Source organism: Haematobia irritans, chromosome 2 (assembly GCF_050003625.1).
Source record: "Haematobia irritans isolate KBUSLIRL chromosome 2, ASM5000362v1, whole genome shotgun sequence".
NCBI lineage: Eukaryota > Metazoa > Arthropoda > Insecta > Diptera > Muscidae > Haematobia > Haematobia irritans.
In genome coordinates this window covers 100,237,779-100,253,648 of record NC_134398.1, presented here as the reverse complement: position 1 = coordinate 100,253,648, position 15,870 = coordinate 100,237,779, and the positions used below count along the sequence as shown (strand labels likewise).

The window sequence follows — 15,870 nt, the reverse complement described above, 5'->3', positions numbered from 1 at the left end:
TCTTTTGAGGTTAGGATTTTCATGCATTAGTATTTGACAGATCACGTGGGATTTCAGACATGGTGTCAAAGAGAAAGATGCTCAGTATGCTTTGACATTTCATCATGAATAGACTTACTAACGAGCCACAACGTCGAATTTTCAGTGAATGGGCCCTAGAAAAGTTGGCAGAAAATCCGCTTTTTTATCGACAAATTTTGTTCAGCGATGAGGCTCATTTCTGGTTGAATGGCTACGTAAATAAGCAAAATTGCCGCATTTGGAGTGAAGAGCAACCAGAAGCCGTTCAAGAACTGCCCATGCATCCCGAAAAATGCACTGTTTGGTGTGGTTTGTACGCTGGTGGAATCATTGGACCGTATTTTTTCAAAGATGCTGTTGGACGCAACGTTACGGTGAATGGCGATCGCTATCGTTCGATGCTAACAAACTTTTTGTTGCCAAAAATGGAAGAACTGAACTTGGTTGACATGTGGTTTCAACAAGATGGCGCTACATGCCACACAGCTCGCGATTCTATGGCCATTTTGAGGGAAAACTTCGGAGAACAATTCATCTCAAGAAATGGACCGGTAAGTTGGCCACCAAGATCATGCGATTTGACGCCTTTAGACTATTTTTTGTGGGGCTACGTCAAGTCTAAAGTCTACAGAAATAAGCCAGCAACTATTCCAGCTTTGGAAGACAACATTTCCGAAGAAATTCGGGCTATTCCGGCCGAAATGCTCGAAACAGTTGCCCAAAATTGGACTTTCCGAATGGACCACCTAAGACGCAGCCGCGGTCAACATTTAAATGAAATTATCTTCAAAAAGTAAATGTCATGGACCAATCTAACGTTTCAAATAAAGAACCGATGAGATTTTGCAAATTTTAGGCGTTTTTTTTTTTTTTAAAAGTTATCAAGCTCTTAACAAATCACCCTTTATTATAAAAGGTAAAAGAATTATAAGTACTTGTTTATACGACTATGTGACGCCTGAAAAGATGATGAAATAAAAGAGCATTCGTTGTTTAGATACAAAGAAGATAACAACGTCAGGTGTGTACAGAACAACGCTCATACAAAATTAAATTTGGAGAAATAAATTATGGAGTCGGATCATTCTAAGAATCCGAGGGATGAAATTGCATCCCAGTTAAGATCTTTGGGAATAGAATTCCCAGAATCCGCAACACTAGGACAGCTTAGAGTGTTACTGCAAGGAGTTGTTGGAGCTGCTGCGTCGCAAGACAATGAGACATCTGCTCAAAACCAATCGTTAGAATTTGTGGTACCTAGCCATTCGCGGGCTGAAGGCGTACATTTGTCTGCTAATAATGAGAATTATGGAGAAATAGAGGAAAGATTGATACAACGCTTACGAATACTTAAGCTACAAAAGGAAATACGAGACCTGGAAACTGGAAGATGTCAAGAAAATGTTAGAAGAAATAATGTGAATTTTTCGGATATTGAGAATTCACTTCCGAGTTTCAGTGGAGATGATGAGTACAGCGTAATGAAGTGGATTGCAGACTTCGAGGCAATCACAAACATCCAAGGCTGCTCCCTCGATGAAAAATTTATATTGGCTAGACGAAAGTTGATTGGTAGCGCGAATATTTATTTAAGGATGGTTTCATCTGACACGTGGGACGACCTGAAAGCCAAGTTATGTGCAGAATTTCACAAAACGCTAAGTGCTAGGGACGTATTAAAGAAATTAGAAACCAGAACGTGGGATAGAAGAAAGGAAAGCCTCCACCGTTTTGTACTGTCTATGCAGGAGATTTCGCAGAATGCATCCATCACTGAGGCTGAGCTCGTTGAATACATAGTTGAAGGTTTACGTGATAAAACTCCAGCCGTGTCAATATTTTATAATGCGACAAATATTTCTGAGATCAAGAGGCTAATACCACGTTATGAGAAAATTATAGCAGATGCAAAAGTGAATAAAGAAAATCTGGATGGCAACAAAAACGACATTCGAAAGGTACGTTGTTACAACTGCTCGGATTTCGGACACTATGCCCTAAATTGCCCGAAGGAGAAGAGACCCAGAGGATCTTGCTATATATGTGGAAAGACGGATCATATTCGTGGAAGCTGTCCCCTTAGAACTGTAGGGGCTATAGATGACGTTTCAGATAAAGAATTTAATGTAAAGGTAAGAGTAAGCTTTTGTGGATTTAAGTGTGACACAAAGTTGGATATTATGTCTCTTTTGGATACTGGTAGCCCCAATAGTTTTGTGAGACGATCTTTGGTTCAGTCGGCGGTACCTTTTGCACAATTGGGTAGGGAACGAATATCGAGGTTCAGAGGTGTTGGAGGAGGAGGTCTGAGGATTTGTGGAAGAGTGCTTTCGGAGATAGAATTTAAGGGGATCATTAGAGTAATCGATTTATATATTGTACCGGATGATTGTATACCATGCGATTTTATATTGGGGAGAGACTTTATGAAATTATTTTGCGTTATTTTAAGTATAAGGGACGGTGCAACGTTATGTCCAAAGTGCCGTCCCATTTCTAATTTGAATTCAGATGTGTGTGAATCTAGTTTTAAGGAGGAAGTATCAATAAAAGAAAATTATATCGAAGACAATGATTTATTTCGGGAAATTGAAAGGATATGTGCTATAGAACTGGGAGATGAGAGGAATGTGGATATTGATGTGAACCCGGAATTGGCAGGTGATGCGAAGGTCGACATTCTGAGAATTGTTGAGGAGAATTATTTTTCTAAGTTTCGGTCCAAGCCTCAATCGTGCGGTATCTCTATTTTGGTGAATTCGGCTAGTGCCCCGTTCTGTTCTCCGCGACGCCTCTCGTTTTCTGAAAAAACGGAGGTCAATAGGATAGTAGGTGATCTTTTGGAGAAGGGGGTGATTCGACCTAGTAATTCTCCTTACGCATCCCCAATTGTGTTGACTAGGAAGAAGTCTGGAGAGACTAGGATGTGTGTGGACTATAGGGCGCTTAATAAGATTATTGTAAGGGACAACTATCCTCTACCATTGATAGAGGAGTGTCTAGAGCGTTTGGAGGACAAGACATATTATACGGTTATGGATTTGAAGTCGGGGTTCTATCAGGTTCGCTTGGCTGAGGATTCGGTTAAGTATACATCATTTGTTATACCATCGGGCCAGTTCGAGTTCTTGAGATTGCCGTTTGGGTTGAGGAACGGCCCGGCTATATTTCAGCGCTTCATTGGGGTTATATTTAAGCATTTTTTAGAGAGGAATGAGGTTGTGATATACATGGACGATATAGTAATAGCGTCGACGACACTTGACGACCACAAGGAATTGGTGGGAAGAGTTTTGACAAGACTTGCGGAGAATGGTTTGGAGTTGAAGCTTCAGAAGTGTAAGTTCGCGTATACCAGAATTGAGTATTTAGGATACACAGTTTCTAGGTGGGGTATAAGTCCATCGGAGGGTCATATAAGGGCTATAACTTCTTATCCAATTCCTGTTAATGTGAGGCAATTGAAGTCATTCCTTGGCTTATGCTCGTATTTTAGGAAATTTGTAAAGGGATTTGCTGTTATTTCACGTCCTCTTTGTAATTTGACAAAAGAGGGCGTTCCATACGTATTTTCTGAGGAATGTAGACAGTCTTTCGACGAGTTGAAGAGGATTTTAGTTTCAGGCCCAGTTTTGGTTATATATAACCCGAGAAGGGAGACGGAGCTACATTGCGACGCCAGTGGGATGGGGTTCGGCGCTATATTGTTACAGAGGCAGGATGATGGGGCGTATCATCCCGTTGCCTATTTTTCTAAGAGGACTACCGATGCCGAGACACGGTATCATAGCTTCGAGCTGGAGACGCTGGCGATAATATATGCACTAAGACGATTCAGAGTTTACTTGGAGGGCATTCCATTTAAAATAGTGACGGACTGCAACTCGTTGACCCTTACCTTGGCTAAGAGGACTGTTAATAGTCGCATCGCTCGATGGGCGCTTGAGCTTGAGAATTATAATTATGTTATACGGCACAGACCGGGTGTAAGGATGGGACATGTAGATGCGTTGTCAAGGAATGAGTTTGACTACGAGACTGTCGCCACTGTCGAAATTGAGGATATTGATTTTCAACTATGCGCTTTACAGAAGAGAGATGCGGTTATAAGCGGGTTGAGGAAGAAATTAGAGGAGGAGGACTTAGAAAAGTATGCGATGGAAAATGGTGTTGTTTACAGGAAGGAGATAGGCGGTAAGCTGTTGTTGTATGTACCGAATGAGATTGAGAACGAGGTTATTAGAGGCGTTCATGAGCAGATGGGACATTTAGGCGTTGATAAATGTTATTTGCGTATGAGGGAGAACTATTGGTTTCCGTCCATGAAGCAGAAGATTGGTGCTTTTATTAGGAATTGCATAAAGTGCATAATGTATGCAGCCCCCACTAGAAATACGCGAGTTTTGCATAGTATACCGAAAGATCCAAAACCTTTCCACACTATTCACTTGGATCACTTAGGACCGCTTCCCTCACTCCAGTCGAAAAGGAAGCATATCTTGGTCGTTATCGATGCTTTTACGAAGTTTGTGAGATTATATCCTGTCCTGTCCACTAGCACCAAGGAGGTAAATGCGGCATTATTGAAGTATTTTGATTATTACAGCCGTCCTGTCCGATGTATAACGGATCGTGGGAGTTGCTTCACATCTAGAGAATTTTCAGAGTTTCTGAAAGAGAGGAATGTGACACATGTGAAGGTAGCGGTGCACTCTCCCCAAGCAAATGGGCAGGTAGAGAGGTTTAATAGGACTTTGATAGGTATGTTGGCTAAGTATAGCGAACCGATATCCCATTCGGACTGGGTGAAACAATTAAGTAAGATAGAATTTGCTTTTAATAATTCTGTGAATAGATCAACCGGCACCACACCTAGCAAGGCACTTTTTGGGGTTCCACAGAAGGGCGAGATAGTGGACAAGCTGACGGAGTACTTAGAGGAGAACTTTTCAGGCCCTGGGGAGGGGCGAGACGCCATAAGGGAGCGGGCTAATGAGAATATATTGAGGACCCAGAGATACAACGAGAGTAGGATAACCAATCACTCGAGGGGTATAATCTCCTTTAAGGAGGGTGATTTTGTGGTCATTAGGAATGTGGATAACACCGTTGGGATTAATAAGAAGCTACTTCCGAAATTTAAGGGCCCCTATGTTGTGCGGAAGGTCCTGCCGAATGACCGGTATGTTATAGGCGACATAGAGGGTTGCCAGATAACCCAGATCCCATATGAGGGAGTTATAGAGGCATGTAATATTAGACTTTGGAGGTCTATGGTCCCAAAAGACACAAAGGCCTGCTCTTCCTAATAAATAGTTGTGATCGGGTCGATCACTCTCGTCAGGTTGGCCGAGCTGTAGTAGAATCGCATTCGCGGCGTTTGACGACACAAATGTGTTTTATTGGCGCAAACCCCTGATCGATTGTATTGCATCTCTGGTTTAATATTATAAAAGGTAAAAGAATTATAAGTACTTGTTTATACGACTATGTGACGCCTGAAAAGATGATGAAATAAAAGAGCATTCGTTGTTTAGATACAAAGAAGATAACAACGTCAGGTGTGTACAGAACAACGCTCATACAAAATTAAATTTGGAGAAATAAATTATGGAGTCGGATCATTCTAAGAATCCGAGGGATGAAATTGCATCCCAGTTAAGATCTTTGGGAATAGAATTCCCAGAATCCGCAACACTAGGACAGCTTAGAGTGTTACTGCAAGGAGTTGTTGGAGCTGCTGCGTCGCAAGACAATGAGACATCTGCTCAAAACCAATCGTTAGAATTTGTGGTACCTAGCCATTCGTGGGCTGAAGGCGTACATTTGTCTGCTAATAATGAGAATTATGGAGAAATAGAGGAAAGATTGATACAACGCTTACGAATACTTAAGCTACAAAAGGAAATACGAGACCTGGAAACTGGAAGATGTCAAGAAAATGTTAGAAGAAATAATGTGAATTTTTCGGATATTGAGAATTCACTTCCGAGTTTCAGTGGAGATGATGAGTACAGCGTAATGAAGTGGATTGCAGACTTCGAGGCAATCACAAACATCCAAGGCTGCTCCCTCGATGAAAAATTTATATTGGCTAGACGAAAGTTGATTGGTAGCGCGAATATTTATTTAAGGATGGTTTCATCTGACACGTGGGACGACCTGAAAGCCAAGTTATGTGCAGAATTTCACAAAACGCTAAGTGCTAGGGACGTATTAAAGAAATTAGAAACCAGAACGTGGGATAGAAGAAAGGAAAGCCTCCACCGTTTTGTACTGTCTATGCAGGAGATTTCGCAGAATGCATCCATCACTGAGGCTGAGCTCGTTGAATACATAGTTGAAGGTTTACGTGATAAAACTCCAGCCGTGTCAATATTTTATAATGCGACAAATATTTCTGAGATCAAGAGGCTAATACCACGTTATGAGAAAATTATAGCAGATGCAAAAGTGAATAAAGAAAATCTGGATGGCAACAAAAACGACATTCGAAAGGTACGTTGTTACAACTGCTCGGATTTCGGACACTGTGCCCTAAATTGCCCGAAGGAGAAGAGACCCAGAGGATCTTGCTATATATGTGGAAAGACGGATCATATTCGTGGAAGCTGTCCCCTTAGAACTGTAGGGGCTATAGATGACGTTTCAGATAAAGAATTTAATGTAAAGGTAAGAGTAAGCTTTTGTGGATTTAAGTGTGACACAAAGTTGGATATTATGTCTCTTTTGGATACTGGTAGCCCCAATAGTTTTGTGAGACGATCTTTGGTTCAGTCGGCGGTACCTTTTGCACAATTGGGTAGGGAACGAATATCGAGGTTCAGAGGTGTTGGAGGAGGAGGTCTGAGGATTTGTGGAAGAGTGCTTTCGGAGATAGAATTTAAGGGGATCATTAGAGTAATCGATTTATATATTGTACCGGATGATTGTATACCATGCGATTTTATATTGGGGAGAGACTTTATGAAATTATTTTGCGTTATTTTAAGTATAAGGGACGGTGCAACGTTATGTCCAAAGTGCCGTCCCATTTCTAATTTGAATTCAGATGTGTGTGAATCTAGTTTTAAGGAGGAAGTATCAATAAAAGAAAATTATATCGAAGACAATGATTTATTTCGGGAAATTGAAAGTATATGTGCTATAGAACTGGGAGATGAGAGGAATGTGGATATTGATGTGAACCCGGAATTGGCAGGTGATGCGAAGGTCGACATTCTGAGAATTGTTGAGGAGAATTATTTTTCTAAGTTTCGGTCCAAGCCTCAATCGTGCGGTATCTCTATTTTGGTGAATTCGGCTAGTGCCCCGTTCTGTTCTCCGCGACGCCTCTCGTTTTCTGAAAAAACGGAGGTCAATAGGATAGTAGGTGATCTTTTGGAGAAGGGGGTGATTCGACCTAGTAATTCTCCTTACGCATCCCCAATTGTGTTGACTAGGAAGAAGTCTGGAGAGACTAGGATGTGTGTGGACTATAGGGCGCTTAATAAGATTATTGTAAGGGACAACTATCCTCTACCATTGATAGAGGAGTGTCTAGAGCGTTTGGAGGACAAGACATATTATACGGTTATGGATTTGAAGTCGGGGTTCTATCAGGTTCGCTTGGCTGAGGATTCGGTTAAGTATACATCATTTGTTATACCATCGGGCCAGTTCGAGTTCTTGAGATTGCCGTTTGGGTTGAGGAACGGCCCGGCTATATTTCAGCGCTTCATTGGGGTTATATTTAAGCATTTTTTAGAGAGGAATGAGGTTGTGATATACATGGACGATATAGTAATAGCGTCGACGACACTTGACGACCACAAGGAATTGGTGGGAAGAGTTTTGACAAGACTTGCGGAGAATGGTTTGGAGTTGAAGCTTCAGAAGTGTAAGTTCGCGTATACCAGAATTGAGTATTTAGGATACACAGTTTCTAGGTGGGGTATAAGTCCATCGGAGGGTCATATAAGGGCTATAACTTCTTATCCAATTCCTGTTAATGTGAGGCAATTGAAGTCATTCCTTGGCTTATGCTCGTATTTTAGGAAATTTGTAAAGGGATTTGCTGTTATTTCACGTCCTCTTTGTAATTTGACAAAAGAGGGCGTTCCATACGTATTTTCTGAGGAATGTAGACAGTCTTTCGACGAGTTGAAGAGGATTTTAGTTTCAGGCCCAGTTTTGGTTATATATAACCCGAGAAGGGAGACGGAGCTACATTGCGACGCCAGTGGGATGGGGTTCGGCGCTATATTGTTACAGAGGCAGGATGATGGGGCGTATCATCCCGTTGCCTATTTTTCTAAGAGGACTACCGATGCCGAGACACGGTATCATAGCTTCGAGCTGGAGACGCTGGCGATAATATATGCACTAAGACGATTCAGAGTTTACTTGGAGGGCATTCCATTTAAAATAGTGACGGACTGCTACTCGTTGACCCTTACCTGGGCTAAGAGGACTGTTAATAGTCGCATCGCTCGATGGGCGCTTGAGCTTGAGAATTATAATTATGTTATACGGCACAGACCGGGTGTAAGGATGGGACATGTAGATGCGTTGTCAAGGAATGAGTTTGACTACGAGACTGTCGCCACTGTCGAAATTGAGGATATTGATTTTCAACTATGCGCTTTACAGAAGAGAGATGCGGTTATAAGCGGGTTGAGGAAGAAATTAGAGGAGGAGGACTTAGAAAAGTATGCGATGGAAAATGGTGTTGTTTACAGGAAGGAGATAGGCGGTAAGCTGTTGTTGTATGTACCGAATGAGATTGAGAACGAGGTTATTAGAGGCGTTCATGAGCAGATGGGACATTTAGGCGTTGATAAATGGTGCTTTTATTAGGAATTGCATAAAGTGCATAATGTATGCAGCCCCCACTAGAAATACGCGAGTTTTGCATAGTATACCGAAAGATCCAAAACCTTTCCACACTATTCACTTGGATCACTTAGGACCGCTTCCCTCACTCCAGTCGAAAAGGAAGCATATCTTGGTCGTTATCGATGCTTTTACGAAGTTTGTGAGATTATATCCTGTCCTGTCCACTAGCACCAAGGAGGTAAATGCGGCATTATTGAAGTATTTTGATTATTACAGCCGTCCTGTCCGATGTATAACGGATCGTGGGAGTTGCTTCACATCTAGAGAATTTTCAGAGTTTCTGAAAGAGAGGAATGTGACACATGTGAAGGTAGCGGTGCACTCTCCCCAAGCAAATGGGCAGGTAGAGAGGTTTAATAGGACTTTGATAGGTATGTTGGCTAAGTATAGCGAACCGATATCCCATTCGGACTGGGTGAAACAATTAAGTAAGATAGAATTTGCTTTTAATAATTCTGTGAATAGATCAACCGGCACCACACCTAGCAAGGCACTTTTTGGGGTTCCACAGAAGGGCGAGATAGTGGACAAGCTGACGGAGTACTTAGAGGAGAACTTTTCAGGCCCTGGGGAGGGGCGAGACGCCATAAGGGAGCGGGCTAATGAGAATATATTGAGGACCCAGAGATACAACGAGAGTAGGATAACCAATCACTCGAGGGGTATAATCTCCTTTAAGGAGGGTGATTTTGTGGTCATTAGGAATGTGGATAACACCGTTGGGATTAATAAGAAGCTACTTCCGAAATTTAAGGGCCCCTATGTTGTGCGGAAGGTCCTGCCGAATGACCGGTATGTTATAGGCGACATAGAGGGTTGCCAGATAACCCAGATCCCATATGAGGGAGTTATAGAGGCATGTAATATTAGACTTTGGAGGTCTATGGTCCCAAAAGACACAAAGGCCTGCTCTTCCTAATAAATAGTTGTGATCGGGTCGATCACTCTCGTCAGGTTGGCCGAGCTGTAGTAGAATCGCATTCGCGGCGTTTGACGACACAAATGTGTTTTATTGGCGCAAACCCCTGATCGATTGTATTGCATCTCTGGTTTAATATTATAAAAGGTAAAAGAATTATAAGTACTTGTTTATACGACTATGTGACGCCTGAAAATATGATGAAATAAAAGAGCATTCGTTGTTGAGATACAAAGAAGATAACACAACATATGTATGTTTAGTCGAAATTTGTAAATTTATATATGTATGCATTCACACATATGATTTTTATGAAACATTCATGCCCCAAACATAATATATTCTAACATATTAACATAGATGTCCCAAACATTTAGTGTTAGTTTAGGAAGGCGTTTATGGACGGCAAATAAATAAAGGCCGAAATAACAAAAGTAAATTAAGCATAAGAAGCAAGATTTTTAAGACACATTCCAACGAAAATACATTTAAAAAGTCCCGCTAGGTGAGACAACAGTTGCTGTACCATTCACGCGGCATAATATTTGGTGAGTGATCGCACATGTATAAAAAAGAGGAAATATACGAAACATAATTTGTGGTGTCGTGACTCGGAGAAAGAAAGATGCCCCGTATATAGGCGGTATAGGCTAAATTTTTTGCGAATCTTAAGCTGCCGTTAGGGCAAGCAGTGAAAATACCTAACCTATTTGTTATAGTGTTTTTTTTTTTTGCATTTCGAACGCCTTGAGTGCAAAGCAAGTAATATTCATACGCTTGTGCTGTTGGCTTGCAGTGAAGGTCAAGTAAGAAAAGGGAAGAACGGCTGTTTGGACAAACAAGTGTTGTGGTTGTTGCTTATGGTTGTGGCAAATATTAAAGACGTTATACATGCAGCAAAAGTTAGTGCTGTATGTTGTTATTGTACTATTGTCGTTAGATGTAATTTGAAGACAACTTGTATTTTTTGACAAGGGCAAATAAGTAATTACCAACGAGGGGTAATTTTACTACCAAAGAATCTTTGTGACAAACATTTATTAAATAAAATAAAGACAATTTGCTAATTGTCAGTATTCGTCGGTTTAATACTGAAAATACACATAAAAAATACTGATCGATTTCGTTTTAATTTCAAAAGACTTTGAGGCACGTCGAAACTGTGGTTTTCATTGAATTTCTGTAAAATTGCGCACGAATTTAACTATTGTATTTTAGAGACATACGGAAAGACATTATTCATCATTAACTTTTCATATCGTTTTTAGTAATTCTAAGGACGAATTCGGGAATTCCACGAGAAAATATTTTATTTTATTGATTAGATTGTCATCAATCAATGACGTTTTGTAAGGAAATTGCATTAAAGTGTGATGAAAAGCATCATACTATGCTTCACTTTGAAATGGTTCGATCGAAGGAACACCTGAGATCAGCCTCATCGTTAGGCGCAGCAATTCTTCGCGAAGGGGACCAGGCATCAACGTCCGCAGATGCCGAACGTGGAAATTCATTTTTGAATACTGCTGAGCCATTAGACGAGGTGAATGCACTTTTTACACAAGGGAGGGTGCACAAATTCTCCCTACTGCTCGTGTTGCACTTTTGACTCCGGGTCCGAAAAAAGTTTCATATCGAAACGTTTGCAACAGAAACTGAAAATTCCCATCGATTATAATTCACAGATATCAGGACTTGGCGGCACGGTGGTAGGCAATTCTAAAGGAAGGTGTTGCCTGAAACTTCACTCACGACTCCCAGACTTTCATATCAACCCAGCAAAAAAAAATTGGAAGGTCTTCCAAAGGCACAACTTTAAAAGCACTTCCAGAAGATGTCCTCTCAATGATGTTCTTTATTTTAACTACACGGGAAGTTCTTTTCATTCAATTTTTTTTATCATATGCTTTTTTCATATTTTTAATGAGCAATTATAACTTTTTTGTTTCAAATTGGTTAAAAACTGTTTAAGAATTCACAAAATGGTACAAATTATTGAAATTTTGTCGACAAAAATGCTAAATATAATTTGAAAAAATTGTGATTTTTTAAAAATATTTGGGTTCAAACGTTTCAGACAAGCGTTAAAATCCATTAAAAATTATAAAAAATTATAAAAATTATTTATTTGAAAAAATGTCACAGACTTTTATCCAAAACATTGAATTCGGATCACTCCTAAAGAAGTGATGCAAATTCAGTGCACCGGCTGTTGAAATGGAGGACTTCCGTCCTATGACAAGCCCATGTTATATTCATCGCTTCTGCGTCAATTTTGCACCACTTCCGGATCCAAAAAGAAAATGTTCATTACTTTTTTGGCGACTCTTTTTTTGCTGGGAAGATCAACAGCCCAATCTTTCTATAAATATATAACCTTAAATCACATGACAATCTCTTCAGAGTATACAGATACGCAAACAAATTACTTCTTACCACACCACGCGGTGATACCGCCCGAAAGTATTCAATTGGTCAAAGATAACTACGAGGACATTCCTTAAAAGACGTTTTGTATTCGGGCCCACTTTACAAAGAGATTTAATGAAGATTATTTTGGATGGGCAATACTACAAGTATGTATTTAATGGGGACATACAAAAAATGTACCGCCGAATATGGGTACATAAAGATGACCAGCGGTACCAACAAATCTTATATCGCGCTGATGCACATGGTCCCATTGGCGTTAACGCCATTCCTCGCGAAAAGATTGTAGAGTTAGCATGTGGCAACAATGTGTTGCCTCTAGACTAGATTTAAGATTTTCATTATTCTAGAAGTATGTTTTTATTAAATAAGGAAATTAGTATTCATTTGGAATCCAACCAGAAAAGAACGTTTTTTGTTTTGGGATTTTAAATGGAGCTCGCTGCAATTGTTGTCAATGACAATTAATTGTACACACCTAACGGAAATTGCTGCGAACAAGAGGAATTTACCACTCTACTTGCTACAATAGAATCCATACTAAATTCACGGCCTCTCACTGCGATTATCGAAAATCCAAACGTCCTGAACTCACTGACCCCAGGCCATTTCCTGCGAGGAGCCCTCATAATAGCGCCACTTGAAAGTAGTAGTCTCTCCCTAGAAACCAAAATCTCGTTATTGAACCGTTGGAGACTCAAAGTTCTGCAGCGAACATTTTCCCTCCGATGGAAGAACGAATATATTTCGGAACTACAACGACGAATGAAATGGAAGACAAAGCCAAACGTGAAACAAAATGACTTCGGTAATATCAAAGACGATTTATTGTCTCCTACCGAATGGCGGCTAGGACGCGTAGTTAAATATTTCTACGGGACAGACAACAAGGTGCGAGTGGCCGACATACTAACAAAAGCCGGCTTTATAACACATCCCACCGTTAAACTCTGTATTTTGTCAAATCAAAGTCCGAGCGACTCGGAACAAGTGCCGGAGCCACAATAGTTTCTCAATCACTCATAAAAATTTCACTTAATCATTTGTACGCATTTCCTTCCTTCTTTCTCTTTTTAGATACAAGATGCCTACGTGCAACCTTTGCAAGCAAAACCACCAATTAAAATATTGCCAAAAGTTTCTTGAACTGACACCTACAATGCGACGGCTAACTGTGACCAACAAGGAAATGTGTCTAAACTGTTTGGCTCATACTCACACCGTCGAGCTTCGACATTGACACAAAGGGCGAACAAAAGCCTCGCGCCACCATAGCCAACAAAGAGGACTTCTATCCTACAGCGAAAAATGAGTACTGCTCCAAATATCCCCAACCGCCGGTCGCTATATCACCACTTTTCCAAGCAAGCGTCGATTACGAGGATTGCAACGAATTATTGACGTCCTTGGTGGTGCCAAAGATTGACCATTCAGCCATGCTATGGAATGTTGCCCACAAGTTTCCTAGGTCCAAGGCCAAATATAACCAAGACGGAGAGCCGTATGGGCGATTCATGGTTTCCCACCAATATTTTTCCATTTATCTTTTATTATTTTCTTTTACCCATTCATATATGTATACATTCTCATACTGAATTTACTTTTTTATCATTATATTCCATTTTGTTGTTACGTTTCTACTACCCTTTTATGTACATGAATACCATTTTCTTTTGCTGTTATTCACCTTTTTTAAAACTTAAATGAATTCCAATGTTAGTTATGTTAAGAATCTGAAGAGAAGTAGATCACTTGGACCCACAATAAGTTATTGAAGTTGAAAACACAACGTTTTCTACTTAAAAGGGCTCGGGCGGTGCGCTAAGAATACACATACTCGTGAAGAATAAATAAGACCCATTGACCAATCATCTTGAATCAATAGGCGTTTGTAAACAACTATTTAATTAAATCATAAGTTGATACTAGAGCGTGGACAAAAAAGCAATGGAAATTTTCTTTTTGGATCCGGAAGTAGTGCAAATTTTACATGTGCTTGTCATAGTGCGGAAGCCTTCTATTCAATTTATTTATTTACAAGATATTTCATAAAATGTTTACCTTAACTACATTGATAATACAAAAGTATCTCAGTAAACAAGATAATTATGTGTTATGACAATAGGTCGAGAGTGACCGTCTTCCATAATTCCAGATATATTAGATTATTATTATCAGAAATACTGAAGTTTAATCTCATCATCAGGCTAACTGAAAAATAATTGGTGATAAAAGTTCAAAATTTACGAAGAAATTCAAAAAAATCTAACAAAAGAAAAACGTTTTTTTGCGTGTACCACTACGAATGCCAACATCTAATGGAGAAAACACATAAGAAATATACCTTTGTAAATCAAATTATTATATATAAAAAGATGCTTAGTTATATATAAAAAATAAAAATTGCCACAAAGAAATTTTTTGTGAAATGAAAAGCATGAACTTTTCAAAGAAACAAAAAATACAATGTTTGCGATATGCAGACTAGCTAACACCTTCGATGTTGCAGCTTGAATCACTTACCTTTGTCAAGGTCATTGGGAGCTTATTTGCCACGTTCAGTTCATTTACATGACGACGCATTGCGACGACATTAACGTCCAGGTTAAGCGATGTTTTCATTGCTTGATTTGACGATGTAGTGGGTGAAATACATGCTAATGGCGAGGTAGAGATTGTGTTGTGACCAGGCTGTTGTTGAGAAATTAATTGATTGCTGTTTGCAAGACTATTTTGGTTGCCTGGCATTCCTGGCACAGAGCTGGTAATTCCAGCTGCGGGCGTGGATGAAGATAAGGCGTATGTCGGCAGTGTTAAAGATGTATATAATGTTGAAGGCATCAACATATTCGGATGTTGCGAATGTTCATTGCGTATTTGGGTGTTTGGAAGCATCGTTCTGGCATGATTATTTAGCATTGTTGACGAAAATGGTGCAGTCATATGTTGGAAACTTGGCGTTCGAGTATTTAAACTTAAGCTTTCAACCGTATTGCCACATGCATATTTCCCCACAAGGTGTGTGTTATATGATCCTTGCTGATAACCTGCAACTCCCGTAGTGGTTTGCATCTGAATGGGATTGGTAATATTAGCATTGCCATGTCCTTGATGTGGGTTCGATAGAACATGACAAGCTGCACTACTAGATGAGATATATGTATCTACAGATGCAGATGCTGGCTGTGCGTAAGGCAAAGTAATCATCTTTTGTACTGGTACACCCCACGGTAAGTACCATGATCCAGTTGGATATTGCATGGTCCTTCTTTCACTGTCTTGTGTTCGTTATATGTTAGTTTTCAATATTTTATTGTACTAGACTGAGAAAAACACATAATATAATATTTCGCAATTTGCTTGAATTGCTTTTCTGAGGAAGTGTTGATCTATAATAAATCCATTTTATATAAATTGAATTAATAGTATAAACTCGATAATATTAATAACCTGATTATACGTTAATGTTCAATACAACACAAACATAAACATCTCTACCAGGATAATTACTAAATAACTAAAAACCATCTTATGGCGATTTCGATTGGTACAAAAGGTGCAACATTCTCGAAATTTATTGCAAAATATGAAGGTCACTGTCATAGCGTTTGGGTCTGTATCCC

The 15,870-nt window shown here is 39.8% G+C and overlaps 2 protein-coding genes across 7 annotated transcripts in view; one reads left to right on the top strand and one right to left on the bottom strand.

Moving 5' to 3' along the window:
- LOC142225870 (pseudouridylate synthase RPUSD2-like) overlaps positions 1–15,870 on the bottom strand; it is a 515,296-nt gene that overhangs the window by 305,018 nt on the left and 194,408 nt on the right. For 3 of the 6 annotated variants that reach the window (XM_075295716.1, XM_075295720.1, XM_075295717.1), the window contains exon 2: positions 14,771–15,636. The exons of 1 other annotated variant lie outside the window; for it this stretch is intronic. In XM_075295716.1, the coding sequence (XP_075151831.1) occupies positions 14,771–15,508 (738 nt within the window). In that variant the 5' untranslated portion in view covers positions 15,509–15,636. The remainder of the gene's footprint in view (positions 1–14,770; positions 15,637–15,870) is intronic. 2 more of the 6 variants (XM_075295718.1, XM_075295719.1) reach the window with 1 other exon arrangement.
- LOC142225871 (uncharacterized) lies at positions 1,037–2,570 on the top strand. The gene is made up of 2 exons (XM_075295722.1): positions 1,037–2,153; positions 2,225–2,570. The coding sequence occupies exons 1-2, from the start codon at positions 1,092–1,094 to the stop codon at positions 2,231–2,233; spliced, it is 1,071 nt and encodes a 356-aa protein (XP_075151837.1). The 5' UTR covers positions 1,037–1,091; the 3' UTR covers positions 2,234–2,570.

Coding starts and splice junctions, on each gene's coding strand:
- LOC142225871 (XM_075295722.1), top strand. CDS start 1,092: ATGGAGTCGGATCATTCTAAGAATCCGAGGGATGAAATTGCATCCCAG.